Consider the following 26,694-nt stretch of genomic DNA (forward strand, 5'->3'; position numbering starts at 1 on the left):
CATTTTAAACAACAAGTCAGTCCAATAAATAAGCCACATACATTTTAAACAATTCAATAGGTGATAATTGCAGCTGTGTTTTTCCACATCTGGGCTAAAATAAGCAGAATAAAAGTTTGTAAATTATTTGTATGTGCAAAATTTCTTACTTCAAAGGAAACTCTTATTCTTGTCCAAAAGTGTATATAAACAAACAATAAATCAAAAATAAACAACTCTGGTGAAGTAAGGGGAAGAGTACCAGGGAGAAGTAATCATTGCCAACCCTTATACACCAGAGTTCTTTATATTATCGGAAATATTTATTATTGGGGTATTTGTTAGGCACTTACTGTGTGTCAAGCACTGTTCTAAGTGCTGGTTTATCAGGTCGGACAAAGGGCTTGTCCCACTGGGGTCACAGTTTAAGGAGGAGGGAGAACATGTGTTTGTGTAGTCAATCTATAGTTTCAGAAAACCTTAATAGGGCAAATTGGTCAGAATGTCAATGTTCCTTTAGAACTCATAACTTTATACCACACTGACTTAGAAATGGCAAGAAGTTTAGTGGCATACCTGCAGCATTCTGCACCAAAGAGGAATTTCTGGGTCCATCAAATAAATGCCCAAACCAATGTTTAATGTCTCAACTGATGGCTCTGCTTCCACTTTCCTCTAAGTTCACATTATAGTACTGCGCAAGGGGCATTTTCTCTATTTCTTAAGTTTTCCCTTTCTTGGGCATTTCTTGCCAACAATTCTAGGTAACTGTACTTGGATGACTCTATAGAATCACAATCCTCTGGGTCTCACCATTTTATGTGAAGCTTTTATAAGTTATGTCTGGGTTCTAATCCTGGCTCTGCCACTTAACTGCTGGGTAACCTTGGGCAAGTCACTTAACTTCTCTGTGCCTCATCTGTAAAACGGGGATTAAGACTGTGAAACCCAGATGGGATAACCTGATTACCTTGCATCTACCCCAGTGCTTAGAACAGTGCTTGGCACAAAGTAAACGCTTAACATACACCATCATTATTAGTATTATGTCTCCTGTTTCTGGAGCCTCCGTGCCAACACTGAAAACACTGAGGAAATGGTAACAGTTTGGCCCGAGGACAGCCCTGCTGCAGGAAGTGACGCGCTTAAGGACTAGTTAGTCCCTCCCCGGCAATAAATTTCTGCTAATCATATTACTTTTTTGCTTGTTATTTTTGCCCAATTCTCCCCGTGTGCCTGATCTCGCGCCTGCAAAGCTTCCCTTTTAGACAGTGTGTCGGCTGTGGGCATGGGACATGCCAATTAATATCGTTGCTTCCCTCCCCACTCCTTCACACACTCATTGCAAGCGCTTATTAGTAGTCATTTCCAACAAGAATACCAAGGCCTCTTCTGTCCTATCAACCATTATATAAGTTTTCTTGAACAGATGGGAACAGTGCATTGTACTTAATGCTTGGAAAAGTACAACAGAGGTAAAAGATAAGGTCCCTGCTCTCGGGGAGGTTCTAGTCTAATGGGAGAGGCATAAAACAGTTTATAGATTGGAAGAAGAAAATAGGAAGACAGATAAGTAAACACATAAGGGCTTGATTAGTAGTAAATGTAAATCAATATATAAACAAGTACTATTAGTGGATGGGAGCACGTAAGTCCTGAAGTAGCTTTAGGAATACTCCGTCTAAGGAGAAGAAAAAAATCAATTAGGAGAGCCTCTTGGAGGAGGTGGAATTTCAAAAGGGCTTTAAAGGTGGAGAGCTAGGACTCAATAGATTTGAAGGGGGAGGGAGATCCAGGTAGGACGCAGGGCTTGAAAAAGAGGTTGGTGATGGGAAATTTGAGAACCAGGCCTAGTAAGAAGGTTTACCTTGGAAGGAACAGAGTGGGAGCTGGGCTGTGGTGGAAAAAAAGAACTGATGGGTAAGAGGGAGGAAAATGGTGGCGTACCATAAAATCAGGAGTTTGTGCTTGCTGTAGACTGGAATGGGTAACCACTGAATCTTTGAGGAGTGTGCAGAATGACATTTTAAGAAAAACGATCTCGAGAGCAGAGTGAAAACTGGGCTGGAAAGAGAAGTGGCTGCAGAGGGTGAAACCAGGGAAGAGGCTGGGAAAAAACAAGCCCCTGGAACAGCACAGGGGTGGTATAGAGTATGGAGGAAAAAAATGGCTGGAATTAGTAATGGCCTGAATGAGAGAGTCGAAAGAGTAAGGAGTCAAGGATAATGCCAAAGGTGCAGGCTTCAGAACCAAGAAAGACAGTGGCACTGGCTGTATTGGGAGAGTTAGGAAGAATGGATTTGGAAAGGAAGCGAAGTTCAATAACGAACATATTGAGGGGGATTTTCCATGTAGAGATGTCATGTTTTTCACACTCAATTCCAATTTCTTTTAGGTTCTTTTTCCTGTGGCTCTTTTGCCATTATTCATTTCAGGCTTCTCTCCACTAGAAATATACATTTTGAAATTGATATTTGACAAACCAAACCAAAAAAATGTTACGTCCACTTATCTAATTTCCTGAAGCCTGACTTTCTCTAGTTAGGGCTCAATACTTAAATAGGCATGTGAAGAGCTAATGTGAAGAGCTTGATGAAGCCCAGAGGAGAACCTCAAGAATGATTAACAGCTTAGAAAAAGGCATTTAAGGAGCAAGTCAAAGAAAGTGCCTCCACAGAAAAAATCCCTGCAGGACAACCTAAAAGCAGTCTTCAAATGTTGTGGCAAACCAAATATTTTCCTGAAATCCTTGCAATTTACAAAAGTTTTCTTTCAGATTTTGGATGGATGTAATTGTCTCCCCACCAAGTATCCTCTCCCTGGTTTCCCAAAGTATTTATGGTCTAGTTTGTCACAATCATATTCATTTTTCACAACCAGAGAGAACAATGGCCAGCTAGTATGCTATCAAGGAACTTTAGCTGTGAGAAAGTGACTTCTGCACCTGGAAACTACGGATAATCTTCAAGGGTACCCACAATCTTCCACTAAATCACTGAATTTGCTCACCCTGGATAATATCTGAGAACTGTGGACCAGCACCAGCTCCAGATTTGAATCTAGGACCAGAGTTATCAGAAAGGGCTATGTAGGGGGTCAGTGAAGAAGTTCCAGACCTTCGAGGACCAGAGTTGGCAGAAAGGGCTATGTAGGGGGTCAGTCCCCCAGATGATGGGACCCTTCCCTCCCCCTCCAGAGAAAAACATGTAGAGGATAAATTCATGAACAGTCAAACCACAGGAACCTGAAAGGATTACATCAGTATTATTTTAGAGTGATTTGAGTTGTTTAAAAATAGTCTAGTAAACTTGCCGTGTGTTCCAGGATCTTAGTTTATACTTACTTGCTCTGTGTACCAGCATATTTTATTATTCCTTTCTCCTTAAATGCTTATAACTTGCTCAATCTGTTTTCCTAATCCCCTTAATCCAAACTTTACTTTATAGTAAATCCCTTTATTTCCTATAATAAAATCTGAGATTCTGTGCTCTTCGGTAGCCCTCCTTTTACAGTCCCATTCTACTAAAAGCTCAAATCCAGTACACATGATACTAATAAATGATAATACTAATAATAGTGGTATTTGTTACATGTTCACTATGTGCTAAACACTGTACTAACTCCCAGGGTAGATACTAGATCATCAGGTTGGACACAGTCCCTTGTCCTATAAGGGCCCCACGGTCTAAGTATGGAGAGGAATAAACATCAGTCATAATGGGCTAAATAACCTTAATCCTAACATGTTCGTAGTGGTAGTTTCATCAATCTGCCCAAATCAAAATACAATTGACTGTCAAGTAAGAATCATTCAGGTGAAGAAGACTTAAGGATTCTGAAAAACTCTTTGTGGCCTAACACTGATCGACTAAATTGAAACTCCAAGGAAAAAAATAATGAGAGGTTCGACATATAACAATCCCTCATGTTAAAAAAGATGCTTCTGGCGGTGAATTTTATCCTTACATGTACTTAAATGCTGAAAAGACCAAAAGAGGGCTTGGAGTCCTTTACTGTGCATGGGAAAAGGTTGTCCTTTGCTGTCCTGTTGCTTCTATCTGGACTGAGAGGTGAAGATTTTAACATGCATCTTCCTGAAACCTTTGAGTAGATTTACTTTTCTACACTACTGCATGCTAGGCTGGTCTGTCTGCTATTTAAGATGGCCACTCATCTAGTTTTACACTGGACGGCCTGTTTTTCAGCTATCTGATCCCTGACTGGTATAAATAAAAATCATTGGTATTTACTGATCACTTACCTAGTTGCAGAGCACTGTACTAAATGCTTGGGAGAGTACAACACGAGAGAATTAGCAAACACGCTCCTTGCCCATAACGAGACTATAGCACTGGATGTCTTTATGGGCAGAATTCTCATTTGAAATAGCCAGCCTGGGCCTGTCTCCAACCCTGCCTCTGAGGCCTGAAGCTTCAAAGCAGCAATCATCCCTTTCCCTGACTAAGCCCTTATTTCCCCTACATTCTCTCTTCCGCACCCTTGGTTCTGTCCCCTTTAAGCACTTAATATTCAAGCCACCTTCAGCCCCATAACACCTAAGTATATTTCCACAATTTATTTGAACGCCTGTGTCCCCTTCTAGACTGTGAGTTCTTGGTGGGCAGGGGATGTGTCTACCACCTGTGTTATTCTGTACTCTCCCATATGTTCAGTACAGTACTCTCTAAACAATATTCAATAGATATTAGCGATTGATTGACTGCAGAGACTTGGGAGGGGGAGGTGACAGCTAGAGGCTACGGTGGGAGTTAAAGGCCCTGTGGGCAATACGCCCAGAAACCATATAAATTGGGCAAATTTCTACAAAGAACCTGTCCATGCTTGTGCTACATAGCACGCATCTGTTACTTGTGCATCCTAAATTCTTTAGTGCCACCCAACCTCCTAGAAGCCACTAGCAAACACTACCACATCATCTGAGATGTTCTTTTTTTTTTTTTTTAAGCTGTTTATTTTGTCTTCCCTTCTTATAGTGACCCCTTTTGAGTTCAGACTACCATCCCATTTGTCACTCAGGCTCCACCCAGTGAATCTGGTCTGTGTTAGGCGCTGCTTCAAAACTGGTAAAATGGCTACGTTCCAAGATTTGGCTCTTTGTAACCCTGTCTTGCATTTGATGACTCAGAGGAAACTTGGATGAAACTGTTCAAGAAGCCAGTACAGATCTTGCAACCGCATAAAAGATTGGACATTATTACAGTCTTCTCTCTCTAGACTGTAAGCTTGTGTTGTATGTCCGGTTCCAAGCCCTTAATACAGTGCTTTGCACACAGTAAGCGCTCAATAAATACTACTGGTTGATTGATCACAGCTTTATATGACACTTAATGTCCCTATGTCAGACCCTCAAGGGACACAATGACCTTCTTATATGGCCTAATGGAAAGACCACAGGCCTGGGAATCAGAGGACCTGAGTTCTAATCCTGGCTCCGCCACTTGTATGCCGTGTGACCTTGAACAAGTTACTTAACATCTCTGTGCCGCCATTAATAATAATAATAATGTTGGTATTTGTTAAGCGCTTACTATGTGCAGAGCACTGTTCTAAGCACTGGGGTAGACATAGGGGAATCAGGTTGTCCCACATGGGCTCACAGTCTTAATCCCCATTTTACAGATGAGTTAACTGAGGCCCAGAGAAGTAAAGTGACTTGTCCACAGTCACACAGCTGACAAGTGGCAGAGCTGGGATTCGAACTCATGACCTCTGACTCCAAAGCCTGTGCTCTTTCCACTGAGCCACGCTGCTTCTCCATTACTTCATCTGTAAAATGAGGGTTGATACTGTGAGCCACATGTGGCCAATCTCATCAGCTTGATAGTCCGGTGTGGCCAATCTCATTAGCTTTTATCCACCCCCAGTGCTCAGTACAGTGCTTGGCACATAGTGAGCACTTAAATACCACAATTATTATTGTCATTATTACTTGGTTGTCATATTCAGGCAGGGTGGTCTATATGTAAAACGGTTTGGTAAGATCCTTCAAATCTTGTTGTTGATGAAAATCTTCACCGTGTACAGGATTTCCTTGGGCAAGGTGGGATGGTCTTGTGGACAGAGAGTCAGAGGACCAGGTTTCTAATCCCACCATACCAAGAGAGAAGCAGCGTGGCTCAGTGAAAAGAGCCTGGGCTTGGGAGTCAGGAATCCCGGCTCTGCCACTTGTCAGCTGTGTGACTGTGAGGAAGTCACTTAACTTCTCTGGGCCTCAGTTACCTCATCTGTAAAATGGGGATTAACTGCGAGCCTCACGTGGGCCAATCTGATTACCCTGCATCTATCCCAGCACATAGTAAGCACTTAAATACCAACATTATTATTAAATAGCTCTATTCTTGGGTTCATCAGTAGCCTTTCAAATAGCAGAGCCTCTCCTCATCTTCCTTTCCCTCCTGCCCTCTAGTGGAAGCACCAATGATTAGTGCGATAGTCCAAAAAAAAAAAAAAATAGTAGGAAGAAGTAACCTTTAGGATAGTGTTTTGCACACTCTAGATGCTCAGTGAGTAAATGTTCAATAAATTTCATTGGTAGACTGATTGATTCCTGGGGAAAAGATAATCAGGTAAGACACAGTCAGTGTCCCAAATGGGGCTCACAGTTTAAGAGGGAACGAGAACAGGTACTGAACCTCCGTGTTACTGATGAGGCACAGAAAAGCTTAGTGACTTGTCCAAGGTCACACAGCAAATGAGTGGTTTTTTTTCCCCCAATTATCTGAACCAGACTTAGTCTGGATTACCAGTTGGCTGCTAACAGTTCTGTGACTACACAGAACTAGCCCGTCTCATGTCTTTTTTTTTTTTAAGAGAAACAGCGTGGCTCAATGGAAAGAGCATGGGCTTCAGAGACAGAGGTCATGGGTTCTAATCCCAACTCCACTTGTCAGCTGTGTTACTTTGGGCAAGTCACTTAACTTTTCTAAGCCTCAGTTCCCTCATCTGTAAAATGGGGGTGAAGACTGTGAGCCCCACATGGGACAACCTGATCACCTTGTATCCCCCCAGAACTTAGAAAAGTGCTTTGCACATAGTAAGCGCTTAACAAATGCCATTATTATTATTATTTTTTGTTTTTCAGATGCAATTAGCAAATATATCTCATAAATTTAGTAAAACCTGAAGAGTTTAGACTCGATGGTGGTGACATGGACAACAAGCCCCACAGCTAACCGCAGGGAACTCTCACTCTCACTCCCCTCTTATCTTGGACAAAACCTGAGAGTTTCTAATCAGGATTGAATAGGATCAAAATGGTGGGGGTTTTGGACATACTAGCCCTGTGAACCCTTACCTCTTCCAATTTCCCCCAGTCCCTAAAATCCCTTCTGACTTTTTGTCCCCAGGCTAACAATGAAAAAATGGTCACCTAATAATGTTGGTAATGTTGGTATTTGTTAAGCGCTTACTATGTGCCGAGCACTGTTCTAAGCGCTGGGGTAGACATAGGGGAATCAGGTTGTCCCACGTGGGGCTCACAGTCTTAATCCCCATTTTACAGATGAGGGAACTGAGGCACAGAGAAGTTAAGTGACTTGCCCACAGTCACACAGCCGACAAGTGGCAGAACTCATGAGCCCTGACTCCAAAGCCCGTGCTCTTTCCACTGAGCTTCACCTATACTTCTGCTTATTGCAAAGAAAAGACTGACCGCTGGGACAGCAGGAAAAAAACAATGAGCAACTGCCCAGATGGACTACATCCTGCATTACTGTGGCCGGGGGGAATGGGTCCCGATACACACCCATAAATATAAGCTGGAACCCTTGGATGCTTCTCTCCTTCCCCCAAACCATCCGCCTCACTGCTCTCAAGCTTCATGCTAAGGAACTCCCAGGGAGCTCTTCAGAGTCAATCCAGTCCCGATCACCGACCACTCAAGAGTAACTGATCACAGCCATACACACTCATTTTGTTGACGTGCACCAACTGTCTCGGAGTCTTTGCTCTGGGGTGTAAATCGCAAAATTCAACATCTACACTATATTAAGACTGAAAGAAAAAAAGGTCAAATAATAGGCATAGTGGTTTTTCCAATACAAAGCTACTAATGATGAGTTTTATCTATGTCTGGAAAAATTTTGACTGCCAGTTCTTTTTACTCTGGTACACAAGGAAGGTTATTCTTTGTTAAACTTTGATTTTCAATTTGCCACCCCTAATTTTAATTTTCCCTAATACAGTCCTCTCAGCACCTCCCCGTTCCCAAAGCCAGTGGAAGAAGACAGTTACTGATCTCTTGCCACATACCAGGCTGGTTGGTCTAGCATATCATAGGAACTTGTTCTTCTCTGAACCTTTAAAACACCTGTACGTTTATTTTGTCCTTTTTTTGGTCACCCCACTGCAGCTCACCACACTTGGGAAAGCTGCTGCCATCTTTTTCCTCACATTTGCCGCTGAGTGAAGTTCCATGCCTGATGGACTCTTGATTACGTGCCTGCTGTGGTCTTTCTCCGTGCCCCCCACCCGCTATCTTTCCTTCGTCCCAGCGTTTAAGATTTCCCTTGACGTTTTACAATGTTAAAATCGTTTGGTCATTGTTTAAAAGTTATTTTTATGACATTAAGTGCTTCGGAGAAAAGGGTACAACATAAAACCAGACAAATGAATAATTCATAACCTGGGCCTCTGGCTTCATAATAATATCTCCACCAAACAGTAGGCTTTAATACTATCCCTCTTCTTACCCTAAATATAGATCAGCTAGTCACTTGAAAACAAGAGTGCTACTTCACAACCTCCCACACCAGTTTCTAGACAAAGTTGCTTAAATTATCTTTTCATTCATTTTCACCATGAGAAAAGAGGTAAAAGGAAACATTAGAAAGACCAAATATAAAAGGATGATCAGGACTGAGTATTTTCTAATCCATGTTTCCTATTCTTTCCCCAAATATCTTGAACATAAAGAAACCAGCAATGGTTTCCCGTCTTGACTTTTGATATTTTAACATTTCAACCGCATTTTAATGTGTAAGAATTTACAACTAATTTTCACAGTACATCGGAGGACCTGGACCTATCATCTTTGGACATTTGATATTTGCCCCAACCCCACAGCACTTATGTACATATATTTAAATCAAATATTATACATTACCTATGCATTTATATTAATGTCTGTCTTCCCCTTTAGACTGTACGCTCATTATGGGCAGGGACCGTATCCGCTCATTCTGTGGGACTGTACTCTCCCAAGCGCTTAATACAGTGCTTGCACATAGTAAACACTCAATACCATTGATTGATTGCTCAGAGGAAGCACACAAAGAAGTTGAGCACAAAGCAAATACATTTACTAAATGAAATGAAGACGATAGGGAGGAACTCTCAGACTCTTCTCCTATATCTGCCTTTATCAGATTAAATGGATCACTCTCTGAAAATATCAAAATTATGAACATGCAACCAGCAATTGTAAGCACCAATCACATTTTCAGAACTGAATGAAAATATCTGCCAAAAAGGCAGTCTAAAGGAAACACTGTTTAGAGCATCCTAATGAAAGTGGAAAAATAAAAATAGGATGGGTTTTCACCTAGCTGAAATCTGGAAATATGAAAATAACTGACCCTCAAAGTCATTAGAAAATTATTAAAATAGAAGTAAATACAAAGTAACGTAAGTGCAGTTGTATATTCTGATTTAGAACTCTGGGTGGAATGCATATACACAGGTTCTGCTGCAGCACAGTTCTTTCCAAAACCTGTAAGGAAACCTTTCTAAATTCAACACAGAGTTAACTTTCATTTGTCATTTGTTCACCATCTTCTGCTAGGAATAACATTCTGGTGGTTTTTCCATGGTCTGCTAATCGGGAGCAAAGTTTAACTAAAAGAAACTGGCTTTCCCATCCCCCTCCAAGCTAATTAAGCAACAGCCTCAATTTTAGCAGCTGCCCACACTCCGGTGCTTCAAGCCCAATCCTCTATCCCCAGCTAATGTTCCCATAACCCTCTTTGCCATTATTTACCTCACGACCCTTCCCCCAACCACAAACACTGCATGAATCCCTTTTACAGCTCTCTCTCTAACCTGGTTTTGGCTTCGACACCAACAGAGGCGGTGGAACTTGCAGACTCCTCAGACACTGAACGTTGAAGAACGGGTGTTAGCTGTTTGTGGCTGTCCACTTCTGTTTCGGCATCCTCCTCTGCAGATTGTTCTTTGACTTCTGTTTTGATAACAAAGGAAAGATTTCAACTATCCATTTTTATGGCTCTAACAAATCACTGAAAATATCACTAATCCCTTTGGTCAACTGTTTGCATAACTTGTCAGAGCAACAGTTCTTAGAGACAATTACCAAAGAAGATTCTTTCACAACTCCTAAGAACAGGTAGGCATTTTTATACTGACAATCTTTATAACCTAAGTCCTTCCAACTTCTCCCTTTCTGGCAGAGAGGTTTTAAAAAAAGTCACCAAGAATATAGCACACTGAAAATTTTTCAAGTTATCAACATCTTGAAACTACTCAGGTCACTTTTTCCCATCCAGTTTATTTTCTGTATGCAAAGAAAGTACCCACACACTGATCCACGTGACTGTAAGCTCACTATGGGTACGGAATCTATCTACCAACTCCATTGTACTGTACTCTCCCAAGCCCTGAGTACAGTGCTCTGCACATAGTAAGTACTCAAAAAGTACCACTGACTGTATTCAATGGGATAGATATCTACTCTCTCTGATGTCTTTGTGAAAAGGTGGTCAACTTTAACTTTGTTTTTGAAAAAGTTAAATCTGACATCTGACAAATGCATTTCCATAGTCCCCATTAAGAGGAACCTGGATTTCTTTTATATTAAAAACGATCAGTAAGGAGCTGAGGATCAATCATTTATTGAGCGCTTACTGGGTGCAGAGCACTGTAAGAACTGCTTGGGAGAGTACACTATGACAGAGTTGGGAGGCAGATTCTCTGCCCACAAGGAGCTACAGTCTAGAGCAGGTAGCAGACATTAAATTACGGATATGTACATAAATGCTGTGGAGCTGAGGGTGGGGTGAATAAAACATACAAGTGCTAAGCAGAAAGGAGAAGGAATAGGACAAATGAGGACTGAGTGAGGGAAGGCCTCTTGGAGATACAATTTTAATGAGGACATTTTAAGAAACCCGTCAAAGAACTTCTCTAATCTCTCATATGCTGAAGTGCCAAGTATTTTGGGGGGAAAAAGAAGGTTCACCCAGAAGCAGTGTAGGGAAATACATATGAATTTATTATTTCAAATTTTAGGAAGTGCTATATTTTATATAGTGCATTTGGTCTATATGGTCCCCGCCGACCCTGCTGATACGCTGAAACAGCTTTCAGGCTGTACTTGGCTGAGAGACTGGACCACAAGAGTAGAAGCAGCAGCTAGTTGTGAGTAAGCGGCATCAGTCAATCGTATTTACTGAGCGCTTACTGTGTACAGAGCCCTGTACTAAGTGCTTGGGAGAGGACAACATAACAGAGTTGGTACACCCATTCCCTGCCCACGATGAGCTTCGAACATAAAGTGGTGTGGGGCTGAGGGAGGGGTGGAAAGGGGAGAAGAAAAAGGAAGCTGGATAGGTAAGTGGAGGAGAGCCTGGGCCTAGGAGTCTGAAACATTAGGACAGCTGGGTGATAAGAGGAGTGGCAAGAACCAGGCCTAGATGACTGAGTTGTGGAGGGAATAGGGAAGAAACTGTTACAGAGCAGAAGCAGTGACACAGAGGAGAGAAGCAGGAACACCTGTCTGCTAGTTACTATTATAAGGAAACAGCTTTGAAACTAATTTTAACTTTATTAACTGTTTCTTCTGGGAGCAGAGTACTGGATTAAGCCCTAGGGGGATATACAGAAGTATGAAACAATCCCTGTTCTTAAAGAGTTTAGAATTTACTCTTTTTTTTTTTAAACAGAACCCAAGATTTTATTCCAAAACCTATTAAGATGATGTTGATGACGTTTACCTGAAAAAAGCATCTTTTGGAGATATGAGTTCTCCTTTGAATATGGTTTTGATCATGACTCTACAGAGGGCTGGTCTTCTACTAAGTGACTGCCAATTCTACAGTTTTGTACTTGCCCATCCCACCTCATACACACTTGGGTCTGTACCCCTTAGCCACTTAAAAACCGCAGCCTCATATGATTTTTTTTTTTACATATCCTCATACTTTGCCACATCCCTTATCTGAAATTTATTTTCATGTCTGTCTCCCACACTAGACTGTAAGATCCTTGTGAGCAGGGATCAATCACTACCAATTCCACTGCACTACACTCTCCCAAGTGCTTTAATACAGTACTCTGCACACAGTAAGCGCTCAATGAATACCCTTGACATTGACTGAATGATTAAACCAACAGTGTTGCCTCTCAGCCCCCTCCTCTAATGTCAACACGAACATATAAATGATGAAAAAAAAAAAACAACTCCAGGCCTTTCTACCTCCTTGGTTCTGACCCCTCGTCGATGGCACCCAGGGGAGGAATTCTAAACTGATTTTTGCTTCAACACCAAAGGCAAGGAGGCTTGTGGAACTTCCAAACACTGAACACAGAAGGGATGAGAACTCCAATTCCCCAGTCCAGGCAGCTGGGCTGCAGGCACGAGAAAAACCACCGCCCCGCTAACTCCCCTGAGAAGCAGCTGTCAAATCACATGGGTTCATAGCAAAAGCATAGTTTCCACAGATTTAACCTAACAATTTCCAATCCCATTGTGCTGGACTGCGGTGAAAAAGACTGATGGAAGGAGGGGTGGCGGGAGAACACTGATCTGTACCTGCCTTGGCAAGCATGGGCCTCTCTATGTTAGGGCAGAGAGGGTAAGACGGGAGACAAAGTTGGGCGGTGGAGAGAGAGAAAGAAAAAGGACAAGGAGGGGGAAAGAGAACCAAAAGGAAGAAACTGAACCACAGTGAAATTTCCAGTTAGATCAGGATGGTGATCATAGAATTGTTTTGAGCCCTTCCTTTGTGTTGTTCTGGAGTAGACTTAGGATAATAATATCAGGCAACGTCCCTTTCCCACCTGGGGCTCACCATCTAAGAGGGAGGGAGAACAGGTATTTAATCTACATTTTACAGATGAGGACACTGAGGCCCAGAGAAGGGAAGTGACTTGCCCAAGGTTGCGCACCAGGCCGGTGGCAAAACCAAAATTAGAATCCAGGTCCTCTGACTCCCAGGCCTGGGGTCTTTCTACTAGGCCTTGCCGCTTCTGGATGCCAGTATAGGGCTTTTTAGACAGGTGCACTACAGAACCTTTTCTAGTGCCCACCCCTAGAGTAAAGCAAATTGGGAGGTCTGTGAAGCTCCTCCCATAAGAGCACTAAAATCAACAAATAGGGCCCACCAAGCAATTCATTCTGCCACTACCTCTAGCGGGAAAAATAGTAAACCCAGAAAGTATGGTGAAAAACTACAAAAATGTGAGTAGTATCTAGGTTTAGCAATTTCCCCTCTCTCCCGCTGTCAGAGAGTTGCTCCAATCTACATTGAAGTAAGAGAAGATAGTCGATCCTTTACTTTTCAATTTCCCACCACAGTCAGTCTCCTCAAAAAATTGGCAAAATGTTAATCTGGCAGCACTGGAGAAAACAGACTGCTCGGTGAATACTGACGAGATCACGCAGAGGTCTGTGAGACCTGTGACAGCTGCCTGCAGTGGTCCTAATGCCGGGCCTTCTCCATCCCTGGTCCAACACTGCCTGTCACTCCAAACATGCTCTTAATCCCCTGAAGCAACAGGCTACCCATTCAAACTAATGAGGCCGGTCCTTGTTCCCCGGCTGTTATTTGCAACGCCTTTGTCCCTTTAATCGTGTTCCAATCGCCTGCAGCCCGCATTTGTGGAAATTCTCCGTGTAACTCCTTGAGTTGGTCATAATATCAATAGCTATTTCTCCTCACCACCTCAAGGCGAACCTCATCCAGCACTGTCAAGGGTTCACTCTAGAGGGAGATGGCTACAGCGTTTCTGCCACCTTTTCTCGGCTGTTACAAAAATCTGGGGCTTCATAAACCCGGTGTGGTGCCTTCTTTTAAAGGATATGCAGATGAGCAGAGAGAGGGAGAGAGACACTAAAATGATCCACGGTTATAGCTACAATTTAATCTAGGGAGGAAAGGCAGATTTCTGGACTAAAAAGAGCACATACAGAAGCAACTGAGAAGACGGGCCAGGCAAAGTGACAAAGAAAAAGACAACTGACCTATACTGTATCACTGCTTAAAAAAAAAAAAAAGGCAACATGGAACTGGGATTTACTAACTGAAGGATGAAATGTAATAGAAAGTAATCCTTCAACTATTCTATCATTCTCTATGTTGGTCAGACTTTTAAAAGAATCCTGAGTCCATTCTGGTCACTGATTCGACTGCTTGATTGCATTTTAAAATGGATGTGAACTAGAGAATCCCCCCAAAAGCAAAAAAAATATGAAACAAAAATAGGCCTTCTGCCAAAAAGTTAAAGAAATGGGTGGTCTCTAGCTTAGAAGAGACAAATAGGGGAAAATGGTATTTAAAGGGATTTTATAAGGAGGATACAGAGCAATTTTTCGCCTGGAGTACTGAATTAATGAGATTGTAGTCACCTGAAAGTAAGATTTTGGTTGCGTGCTATGAAGAGTATTTCAATTTGCAGTATTAAAACCTTGGGGTAGGCAAGTAATAGGTTAGGATATACATATCCTTATACTCTGCCATTTCCCCTAAATACAATTTATTTTAATGCCTGTTGCCCCTACTAGACTGTAAGCTCAGGATGTCTTCCAACTCTGTTCTACTGCACCCTCCCTAGCTCTTAGTATAGTGTTCTGCACATAGTAAGCACTCAATAAATACCACTAATTGAATGATTAGTAAAGGAAGTTGGGAAATCTCCATACCTGGAGATATCTGATAAAAATTAGGGATGTTAAATGGTATATCCTCACCATTCCTTTACTCCATAAATTCCAATGTCTTTGTCAAAGCCAGAACTGGACTAGATGGGCCTTTGGTCTGTCAAATCAAAGAACAGTATATATGGAGTGCTTATCATGTGCAGAGCACTGCATTAAGCGCTTGGAAAAGCACAACAGAGTTGGTGATGTGATCGCTGGTGATATGAGGAGCTTACAATCTGCAAGGACAGACAAAATTACAGAAAGGGGAAATAGGAGAGTATAAGGACATGTACACGAGTACTGTGGGGCTGAGGTGAGTATACAAGTGCTTGAGGGGTACACAGCCAAGTGCATAGTTCATGCAGAGGTAGGGTGGATAAGGGAAATGAGAGCTGTCCTAATAATGACATTTTTCACATTTTTATAGAAAAGATGAATGACCTGACTGATTCAGCACTTGCATGCTTGGAAGTAGGGGACTGGATCAGATGATCTTTCAAGATCCTTTCCAGATCTATTATCCAATGACTCTGTGAAAATGCAAAACAGCTTACTAATTTTGATCTCTGTGATTTAAACAACCCGCTCTGGAAATATGAAAACAAAATTGCTTCCAGAAATTACGGAATTGGACGATTCGTCAAAAACCCCATTTTTTTTTTAATTGCAAGAAATGAGAACAAAAAACAGGAAATCAAATTTCATTTTTCTTTTTGCAGGACTTTCATATTTTAAATCAATTGGAAATAAAATTGCATATTGAGAAAATTTTAATTCTGAGGAAAATGACTTTCACCTTGTCAGTTATTTACCACACCAGCTGTAGGGAATGGAGTTTGACTACAAAAACAATTATTTCACTCAGTTTATCATATTTATTGAGTGCTTACTGTGTGCAGTGCAGTACTAAGAGCTTGGGAGAGTACACTAACAGAGTTGGTAGACATGTTCCCTGCCCACAACAAGCTTACAGTCTTTATTTACCAAATAAAATTAATTTCCCTTATTTCTATACATTAAGTGCAGGCTAATTTACAACAAATCATTCCCTCAACCCAGTACCTACCGTAATTCTTCTCCAAATAAAGTAAAATGGGAGGAGTTTTGCCAGAAGAATGTCTAGTAACTGAAGCTTTTATGATTCATTTTCTTTCTGAAAGTGGCACAAGAGCCAAAGGAAAGATTTGGTTTCAGTTTTGCTTGTACTTTGAGACTCCTCCTTATGGGCAGGAAATGGGTCCACCAACTCTACTGCATTGTACTCTCCTAAGTGCCTAGTACAGTGCTCTGCACACAGTAGATGCTCAATAAACCTCACTGACTAAAGAACTCATTCACTCCCACAGCTTCAACTATATCCTCAATGCAGAAATCCCCATCTCCAGCCCTCTCTGCAGTCTCACATTTCTTCCTGCCTTCAAGACATCTCTACTTGGATGTCCTGTCGAAACCTCAAACCTAACATTTCCAAAAGAGAACTACTTTTCTTCCCACCCAAATGACGTCCTCCCCCTGATTTTCGCACCACCATCCTTCCTGTCCCTAAAGCCTGTAATCTTGCCATTACCCTTGACTCTTATTCAACCCACATATTCAATCTACCAGTAAATCCTGTCAGTTCAACCTTCACGTCACTAAAATCAGGCCTTTCCTCTCCATCTAAACTGCTATCACACCAATCCAAGAATTTATCCAATCCCACTTTGATTACATCAGCCTACTTGCTGACCTCCCTGCTTCCTCTCTCCACTCCAGTCTATATTTCACTCTGCTGCCTGGATCTTTTTTTACAAAAACATTCAGTCCACGTTTCCCTACTCCTCAAGAACCTCCAGTGGTTGCCCACCCCCCTCCATATCAAACAGACGCTCCCTTACCATCAGTTTTAAAGTACTCAATCAGTTTACGCCCTCCTACCTTACCTCACTGCTCTCCTATTACAGCCCAGCCCACACACTTCACTCCTCTGGTGCTATTTTACTCACTGCACCTCAATTTCATCCATCTCGCCACTACTCTCACCCATGCCCTGCTCCTGGCCTGGAATGCCCTCCTGTCGAGGAAAATTAGGATGGAGTGGCGAGGGCCTTGGATGTGGCAAGAGGTCATTGATGACCTTAAAGAGGGCAGTATCCAGATTAGAAGGGGTCAAAGAGAGGTTTGGAGCTTTCTAAGTTATCGGTAAGCACTATGATTCAGGCAGTGTACTGAGGTAGGTACAAGTTTATCAGGTTGGTCTCTGCCCATTTCCCACATGGACTCAGTCAATCCCCATTTTACAGATGAGATGTACATTTCTATAATTTAATTATTTATATTAAAGTCTGTCTCCCCCTCTAGACTGTAAGCTCATTGTGGGCAGGGAATGTGTCTGTTTATTGCTATATTGTACTCTCCCAAGTGCTTAGTACAGGTCTCTGTGCACACTAAAAGTGCTCAATAAAACTACAATAAATAGCTGGAGCACCCTGAAGTTACCTGGCCAAGGTCAAGCTAGGATTAAAACCCAGGTCCCTCTGCCTCCCAAGCCTGTGCTCTATCCAATGGAAATGGCGGAAATGGAGGCAGTGGGTGAAGACAACTTGCTCAAGGAGTTTGGAGAGGAATGGCAGGAGGGAAATGGGGTGATAGTTGGTGGGAGATGTGGGGTCAAGGACAGGTTTTTAAGGATTGGTGATAAATGAGCATGTTTGAAAGCAGTGGGGAAAAACTTACTGGAAAGTGAACAGCTGAAGAAGGTAGTCAGGGAGGAAAGAGAGGAGGGGAAAGTGTTTCAAAACATGTGAAGGGATAGGGTCAGAGGCATCAGGTGAAGAGGGGAGAGTTTTTGAGATGAGGTGAGAAAGCTCCTCTTGAAATACTGATGGGAAAGACGGGAGAGAGGGACAGAAGAGGAACTATAATTTATTTATTTATGCATATTAATGACTGCCTCCCCTTCTAGATGTGAGCTCATTGTGGGCAGGGAATGGGTCTGTTTGTTGCTGTAGTGTCCTCTCTCAAGCACTGAATACAGTGCTCTGCACACAGTAAGCACTCAATCAATACTATTGAATGAATGAATGAATGAATGAAAAGAACAAGAGATATTTTAGGGAGCTCAGTGTAGCCTGACCAAATGCAGTGTGGCCCAGACTCTGTCTGGGCTCTGGGACTGAAGCATTCAAGCCCAGCCAGCCCAGTTCCAGTTGGGCCCAGAAGGGAGACTGGATGCCTCGTCCACACATGTCAAACTCACTCTGAGAGCTTCTGGGAGGGGAAATACTAGCAGCTCCAGAGACAAAAGCCTGCATGAGCATTTCATGAATGTGCAACAATATCCCAGTCACAGCGCTGTGACCCCCACCTCCTTGCAACCCCAAAATAGGTAGGGTCAGTCAGTAGTGGATGTGACCGATGCTTTCTGAATAAGTTTTGGGCCTTTGGGATACAGTGCACTAATTCTCTCCGGCTTCCAGAGTGCCATTAAAATACACTACAAAAATGACAATCACCTGGAAGAATATGGCCTATTGCATAGTCACCTCTTTTGGTTTATGGTATTTGTTAGGCTTTAGGTAATAGATTCATTTATCAAAAACCTGACCTTGGGAAAAATGAAAACGTTTTGACATATTACAACGTAGGCTAGAATGATGGTTTAGTAGCCTTTGGTTAATTTTCATTTTTTGACAAGCTGCTCCATTTTTAGGTGGAGCCTTCCACCTTTTATTAGTAAAATTCTAAGCGTGAAACCTCAAATACATTTTTTTTCCACCATACAACTAAAGTTACTGCTGTCACAAAAGAAAACAAGTTTGATCCCCTGGCAGCTATTTTACTAGAAAATAGTTTTTTGCTGATTTGTCACTGGAGCATCTTCAGAGACAGTGAAGGATATAAAATGGGTATACAGAATCCATGGGAGAAAGAGTGAATCATAATATGTGAAATATTCAGAGCAGAAACATCTTTTCCTTTTAAAACACTCAAGAACATGTTTTCACTGCACCATTTGAATAGAATACTATAAGGGAATTAAAGAACTCCTACAGTACAGGTCGGTCTGGAGAGAATACAGGATTTACTGGTTCAAGATCTGGCTTCGGAAGAAGTGGACGGGGCACCAGTCATGGGGTGTGCTAGCCACAGCATACAGTTCGGCTCACAGTACAGCTTTAGTGTACTGCAATCAATACTTTGTGTTTTGTGTTTTTGCAACTTTACAGTACTATATCTATTGTTCTTAAATAAAATGTGAATATTACAAAAAACCCATAATACATAATAATAATAGAGGAGCAGTATCAAAGGATGTCCGTCAGTGGTAGTTCCAAACCATCTGCTTCCTAACAAATAGCACAGATAACCAACCTAACCCATTATTTCCTTCTAAATCAGTGGTTTCTACAACACAGTTTTTCATAGGTTCGTCAGCAACACAACTATGATATTATAGGAGAACTGGGGATACTTGAATGATTCAATGAGGCAAGGAAATAAAGACACAAAAACACCCAAAAGGTCTTTAGTCTGGGGGATTCCTGGCGGAGTGGGGGAGCGGAAGCCGGGAGAGCCCCTGCTAGGACTGAACAGATTTCCTCTAATATGTCTGCTAAATCTGCTGTATTGTACTCTCCCAAGTGCTTGGTACAATGCTCCACACACAGTAAGCACTCAATAAATACCACAGATTGAATCCCTGCTCTTCTTTCCTACTCTCTGTGTCTTGCTTTTTTGAAAGCAGTCAGGGTCGGGGAGAAGGGGCGGGAGGAGGAGGGGCTGCAAGGTATTTCTCTTCCCCCCATTTACAGTAACACCCTCCCCCCCCCACACAAAGTCATAAATGCCCCGTGAGTTGAAACTTCTGACTTTCCATTTCCCCTGATCTCCAAAAATGCTTCAATGCCAAACCCACTTTCTTCCTCTCTAGTCGCTCTCTGCTTAACAACCTTGCCCTACCAAGAAACTAACTGCGATCCCTCAGAGGCATTGAGATGAAAAGCTAGGGGGTGATGAGTATCATCTAATTTGTGTTGGTTGCTAGCCCCTAAGGCCCCCTTCCCTAAGAAAGAGGGGACTGAGGCTTCAAGGAACAATCCCAGGTCCTTCTGGTGTGACCTCCAGCACATGCAGACTCCACCTGGTATTACCCATTTGCTTTAGTTTAAATGGCAGCGACCCCTTTGAGAGGCAGACCCGCCAGCATGCCCTGCCATAACATGGCCATTTGGATCAGAACCCCAGCTTTATAATGGTGTTCTTCCTCCTGCACAGACTGACAGCCCCATGTGGGACCTGAACGCCTTGTACCTATCCCAGCGCTTAGTACAGTATTTGGCACATAGTAAGCCCTTAATAAATACCACAGTTATTATTATAATGCCCCACATAGCAGCTATGTTGGTACTGTCAAGAGGGGATGCAATTCTGGGGACAGCCAAGGCCCCAGACTGAAGCCCTGGTTTGTCCCTGCATTAATCCAGACCCCTGGATTCATTAACAAGCAATTTCTGGGGTGGGAATAAATGACTTCAACGGCTTGGGTGGGGCTATCAGTTGTCTCCGCCCTCCTGGTCGTTCTTTATGCAGGAATCTAAAAAGCAGGCTTCAAATCCATCACTCCAACGCACAAATAGTCAAGACTCGGGCAGAAAGTGAGACCTGAATAGCAACAAGGGAACAAAAACTGAACCTAGGTTGAATGGTATCAGAGTGCTATGTAAACCAGGAATCATGTGGTATGAATACTTCTGCTACAACAATAGCTCCTTCACAGTGGCTTTACTTCTGACTTGGTAGATTCATCAACAAAGAAAAAGTGCAGACAAGAATGGCAGAATTTCCTGCCTTAAGAAAAAAAAAAAGAAAAGCTATTCAATTAATGTTTAAGTTTGGCTTAACTGTCCTAAAATGGAAATATTAGGTGGGATACAACCAATAACCAGTCAACTCATAAACCTCAGCACTACTGACAATTGAGATGTGTTTTTTTAAAAAAATACTTGCATTAATACCTGTTTCCACAGTGTTTTCTGTTTCTGCTGCCTCCAGCCCATCCATGCTGCCTTCATCCTCCACTGCAGTTTTTCCTCTACTTCGAGGCCTACAAATAAGAATGGCACATTTATTACATTTTTGAAAAAAAACTGAATTATTGTTCCAAATTTAAAACAAGCTACATTCAACCAGAAATATCAATTGACTGTCTGGGAAATTCAGTAGTCACTGACTGAAAGGAAAGGGGAGTTTTGCCAGTTTTACACACTGCAGCCGGCGGAGGGGGGAAGAAATCACTGCACATGACAACTCTAACACAAGTTCTAGCTCTTCAAGGAGGGGAATGCAGTACTGGGAGCTATGCTGCAAGTGGTGAAGATTTCTCACAGAAGAGCCACCAGTGACCTTTTCTCAAAGTGGATAGGCGCAGCTGGAATCCTGAAAGTCAGCTAGCTAATATGAGCCATAGCAACCACCCAACCACCAAGGCAACCACCTGACAGGTTATGGCACTGCAGTGTAACACCCACAAAATATGTCCTACATGTAAAAACACACACACAAAAAAAAATGTTGCATTCAGGTTGCAATGAGCTGCACTACTGGCCCCCTATTGTCTCTTGCTGCACACCAGCATGTACCCGAATGAAAGGACAAGACTCTGAGCAGCGATGTAAAAACCACTATCAGTATAATCAATTCCTTCCTCCGGGCTCTTGAACCCAAAGTTTCAGGACCAAGGCTCGTCAGTCGTTCCCATAAGCTCCCTCTCCAGACTGTAAGCTCGTTGTGGAAGGGGAACACGTCCATCAACTCTGCCATATTGCACTCCCCCAAGCAATTACTAAGTGCTCTGTTCAACAGTAAGCGCTCAACAAATATCACCAATTGATCAATCCATCAATCAGTAATACTTATTGAGTGCTTACTCTACACAGAGCAGTGTGTGGTGCTTGGGGAGTACAGCAGAGTTAGTGGTGGGAAACAGCTGAGTTCATTCCCCTGTACACCAAGGTTTTAGACCTTGAGAAACCCTCTGGGTACTTATCAGAGCAAAATTTCCTATTAAGCAGCAATGGATTTATTGGTTCAGGGGCAGTTTTCATAAAAAACAAAGGAGTATTTAAAAAAAACATACTTCACAACCCACTGAATGGAATTCTTAGACTGAGACACTAAACCTATCCCCAAATAGATGAAACACATTTCTGAAAGAGTGTGCTTAATAATTTTGGTTCGTCACCTAATGTTTCTCTCTCTCTCTCTTTCTCTCACAGGTTCTCCATTTTCTTTAAAAACACTATTTTTCCAGGTACTAATGATCTGAGAACAGAGTAAACAAATTAATAAGTAGCATGGCAAGGTAACATCATCTGTGTGATTACTTAAAAATTAAGAAAAAAAGGCTCTAAGTTAGGAATAATAAAAAAGTTTGGGGTTTTTTTATTACTTGAAGTTACCATCTGCATATATTTACTTTCTGCCCCCTCTTGCACTTGAGTCAATCTGGAATCCCTGCAGTGCTAAATCCTGAAAGATCTTAAACCAACAGACTATTTCACTCTCTTTTTTCTTTTCTTCAAACAAATAAATTGGAGTACAGCTCCAAAGCACTTATTAACTTATTTACACCCTCCTAAGCACTCATGACGCCTCAACTCATTTATTCTGACAGTGTTGTAAACATTACTGGGTCTTCCAGGTTACAGTGTAAACTCCCCGTCAGCAGAGAACGTGTCACTTTGGTATTCTCTAGTTCCCAAGCTTCTAGTACAATGTACAGTACCCACTGGGCACTGAATACATGCTACTACAAAAATCAATCAATCCATGGTACTGGATTGACACCAACCCTTTGAATAAAGCACTGCACTATTCACCTAAAAGAGCAAGGCTTGTTGGTTTAGCAGAAAACAAAACTTGAATCCCACAATATGCTATCCTCAAATTAAACAGAAAAAAAATGAGGTAAGAGTACCATGGAGGCCTCAAAGCTATGCCACATATTTTTCACCTTCTCCTTTCGTCCTCCCTCCTCTCCACCTACTTGCTCTTCTCTCATCCCAACCCCACTCCTAAAATAAATACAATTTAAACAAACCACACCCCTTTTTACCCCCTTCTTCGCACACATTCTCAAGTGTTACACACTTAACCTACTGCCCTTACCTATGTATGTCAGCTTCAGTGTTGTTCATTTGAGTCTAAATTCCTTGAAGGCAGAAGCCATTTCTAAGTCCCTTCAATACCTCAAGTGGCAAGAACACCACCATTCATTAACAACTAAAATTGACTATATAAATTAAACTGTGTTTAAATGTCCATATTTCTCATTTTTCTTAAATTGAAACCAGAAAGGTCTTGTATTTAGTACAATGTAACCATTTCCTCGATTTTTTTCTTTACCAATTTTAGTTATATGAGGATAAATTAATCCTTTGATCCCTACTCCAGAAGGATCTCACATAGCAGAAAGAAATGCAAGGTTAGTTTTTAATAGATCTTTTGTGGCCTAAGAACGGAACAATGAAAGAGAAAACAGATTCAAATTCTCTTAAGGAGTGGACACATCCTTTCTTTTCAAGTATAAAAAGACTATGATGGTCTTCCAATTTATCTTACTTACTATCTGAAGGCCCAATACCCAATTACCCAGAAGTATTATAACATTGGTAGGTAACTAATGCTGATAAAGCCCTACACCAGATACTTTTCAGGGAAAAGCATGCCCCAGGAACCCTGCATTTTAAGCTCAAGTATCTCAAAAATAATGTCATAATCTAATGATTGTCTATCTAGTTTTAAAAGTTCAGATTTCTCAGGATATTTCCCTGCTCTCTAAAAAATATAATTAATAACAATAACAACAGAGAATGGGGTGTGAGGCATTATCTTGTTATTTCTATCATTCAATCAATAGTATTTAGTGAGCACTTTGTTAAAGGAATGTATTAAGCAATTGGAAGAGTAAAAGAGAGTTATGATGGTATTTAAGCGCTTACTATGTGTCAAATGATCCCTGCCCTGAAAGAGCTTATAAGTTAGTGGTGGAACTTACAATAATTCAACTCTATTGCTATTATTCAACTTGGTATGTCACAACAGAAATCGTAATTATCAAGGGAAAGCAACAGAAATTCACAACAGTATTTTCCATATGCCTAGTGCCTTTATTCCAAAAAGAACTATACAAAACCTGTTAGCTGAACAAGAACAAGTCCATGCAAATGCTTAGAGGTAGCTAGACCTAACAGCAAGAACACTGACAACCTAATATGAACTTTTTCGACTTTAAGTTATTAGTACAGTGGGTTTATTTTATTGTTGTTTTTATGGTACTTGTGAAGCCCTTACTTTGTGCCAAGCACTGTACTAAGCTTTGGGGTAGGTACAAGATAATCAGGCTGGACAAAATTCCTGTCCCATATGGGGCCTGCAGTCTACAAGTTCTCCTACAACCCTGGGGCTTTCTGGGGAAACCTTGCACCAAAGAAAACTTGTGTTACATTATGCCAGCCTTGACCATATGGATACGCATGATCACGTCTTCCAATACCGCATCATGTTCTAGCTGAACAGACACATATTGTTGGAACAACATTCCCTAATTCCCCAACAGCATCCGATCCAAAATGCCTAGGCAAAAAAAGGTACACCTGTTAATGAAGATGGATCTGTCTTCTGAACCAGAAATTTGTGAAGAGTAGGAAAGGATCTTGAGTTGTGTCTCTTTTCTAAATATAGTAAAACACTGATTTATCTTTCACTATCAAAACTATTCTGCAATATAAATGGGATAAGTACCAGTTTCTGGGGAACATCTTTTCTTCTAAAGGATCCAAAAACTTGAAGCGTATGGATGAGGTAAACTCCACAACAATTTTCTGTCATTTTTCCAGTGAAGAAATTTAGCTCCCAATTAGCAAGACTGTCTAAACTACAATTCTGTCAGAAATTCTTTCACAGACTTTCAGTGTGATCATTATCTACTCATTTACATGTGTGAAATTCCTACTCTGAGGTTGATTTCTAAACAATAATTGGGTAGCTTTGAAGGCAAATAAAATAACTTCAGTGAATTTAAAAAAAAACTGTGCTACCAAAATGGTCCTTCAGAGACATTCAATAACAGTATCTGAGTGGGGCGGGGGGGGGGAGGGAAGAATATCACCTGATCTGCTTCTCACCAATAAATATTTATGTGAATTATAGAAGTGAAGGATTTCAGGATGCTGGTCCATTTAAAATGCAATTAAAATGAACGTTTTGAAAGAACTGCAGTACTAGAAACTAAGAATGGAACAATGAAAGAGAAAACATAAGAAACTACAGTCAATAGCTACAGTCTCCTGTAAAGAAATATCTGCAATTTCTAGCATTATAATTAACAACTCTGTCCTCCCAATATACACACAAGTTGGATCCCCAAAAGGCAAAGTGCCATATCAAAGCAATTTGGGGGAGTGGAAATGCATAATGAGAATTGGATATTCTAGCTTCTTTTATCCCCCAACTGCTATTTCAGCACTTCTGCACTACCTTATATACCCATACGTAGCAATTACACACATCTTACATATTTTATATCTCATACCCCTCATTCAAACACATATTCATTTTTCCTTTTCTCTCCTATTTGTATTTAATATTTGTCTCCCCCACTACTATCTCTAATGCAGTCTCTCAAGTGCTCAGTAGGGTGCTCTGCACCCAGTAGGTACAGATTATTGATTGATTCATTGGAAATGCTAAAGTACGTTCATACTTCATCTCCTGGGGTTAGGTGGTCATCTAGAGAGTAAAATATTAGGAGGAATGACACAATACAGCAGAAATAAGGAAAATTTGAAGCCAAATTACTAAACATGCCAAACCAAAAAGCAAATGTTATTCTTCCTCTTGCCTGCTGAGAGTAATGCAGTTCTGTGATTGATGCATGTGGGTTGACAATTCTCTCCAAGACCCTCTTCACTCCACTGCAGCAAATAACTGACTTGCTTCATAACAGAGAGACCACAAACATCAAACCAATACTTCCTCTTTATTTTGCATTCTTGCTAAGCATTATCTCTTAATCGACTCAAATAGCTTGAGTCATGGTTTGCCATTACTGTTGATCTTTTCCCACCTAGTTCTACCATGAGCAACTCTACCAACTCCGTAGAACTGTACTCTCCCAAGAACTTAATACGGAGTTTATGCACACTGCAAGCATTCAATAAATACTACTGGCTGATTAGCCAGCTTAACCTTCAGGAGACAAGAGATATGATGTCAATATGCAATCTAGCTTCAGAAAAAACTGAAGCCCTTCAGAGCTGTAGATTTTGGTTTGGAAAACTCACTGGACAAATGCGACACGCAAGCGTTCATGATGTAGCTCTCGGGAGACATTTAATTCTTGCTCTGGTGAAAGCCTGACTCTTTACTTTTAATTTTTCCATGTTTGTCTTCCCCTTCCATTGGGAGCTCCTTAATGGTGAGGCCTGGGTCTCATAAATTCCCATGTATCTACACAGTGTTTGGCACGGTGACTTCAACAAGAGGGATTCAAATGCATCTATCTGGGGAATTCAAAAATAGCAACAGGAAAGAGAGAAGAATTGAGAACAGTCATTGAAGATCATCAAGTGGTTTTTCACTGGTGAACTAAAGTAACAATTACTGGTTTGAGGTGAAGGAGGAGGTCCTAACACACCATAAATGCCAGAGTGTTTTTAGCCTCTAGACTGTAAGCTCATTATGGGCAGTGACCTTGTCCACCGATTCTGTTGTACTTTCTCAAGCGCTTCAGACGGAGCTCTGCACACAATAAACACTCACTAAATATGACTAATGGA

The 26,694-nt window shown here is 41.5% G+C and overlaps 1 protein-coding gene across 7 annotated transcripts in view; it reads right to left on the reverse strand.

Annotated features, from left to right (window-relative positions):
• The window catches only part of KMT2C (lysine methyltransferase 2C), a 211,477-nt gene that overhangs the window by 137,044 nt on the left and 47,739 nt on the right, over window positions 1-26,694 (reverse strand). For all 7 annotated transcript variants that reach the window (XM_029077323.2, XM_029077327.2, XM_029077326.2 and 4 more), the window contains exons 2-3: window positions 20,872-20,960; window positions 10,039-10,177 (exon numbers count right to left, since the gene is read on the reverse strand). In XM_029077323.2, the coding sequence (XP_028933156.1) occupies window positions 10,039-10,177; window positions 20,872-20,960 (228 nt within the window). The remainder of the gene's footprint in view (window positions 1-10,038; window positions 10,178-20,871; window positions 20,961-26,694) is intronic.

This window comes from Ornithorhynchus anatinus, chromosome 13 (assembly GCF_004115215.2).
Source record: "Ornithorhynchus anatinus isolate Pmale09 chromosome 13, mOrnAna1.pri.v4, whole genome shotgun sequence".
In the NCBI taxonomy this organism is placed as follows: Eukaryota; Metazoa; Chordata; class Mammalia; order Monotremata; family Ornithorhynchidae; genus Ornithorhynchus; species Ornithorhynchus anatinus.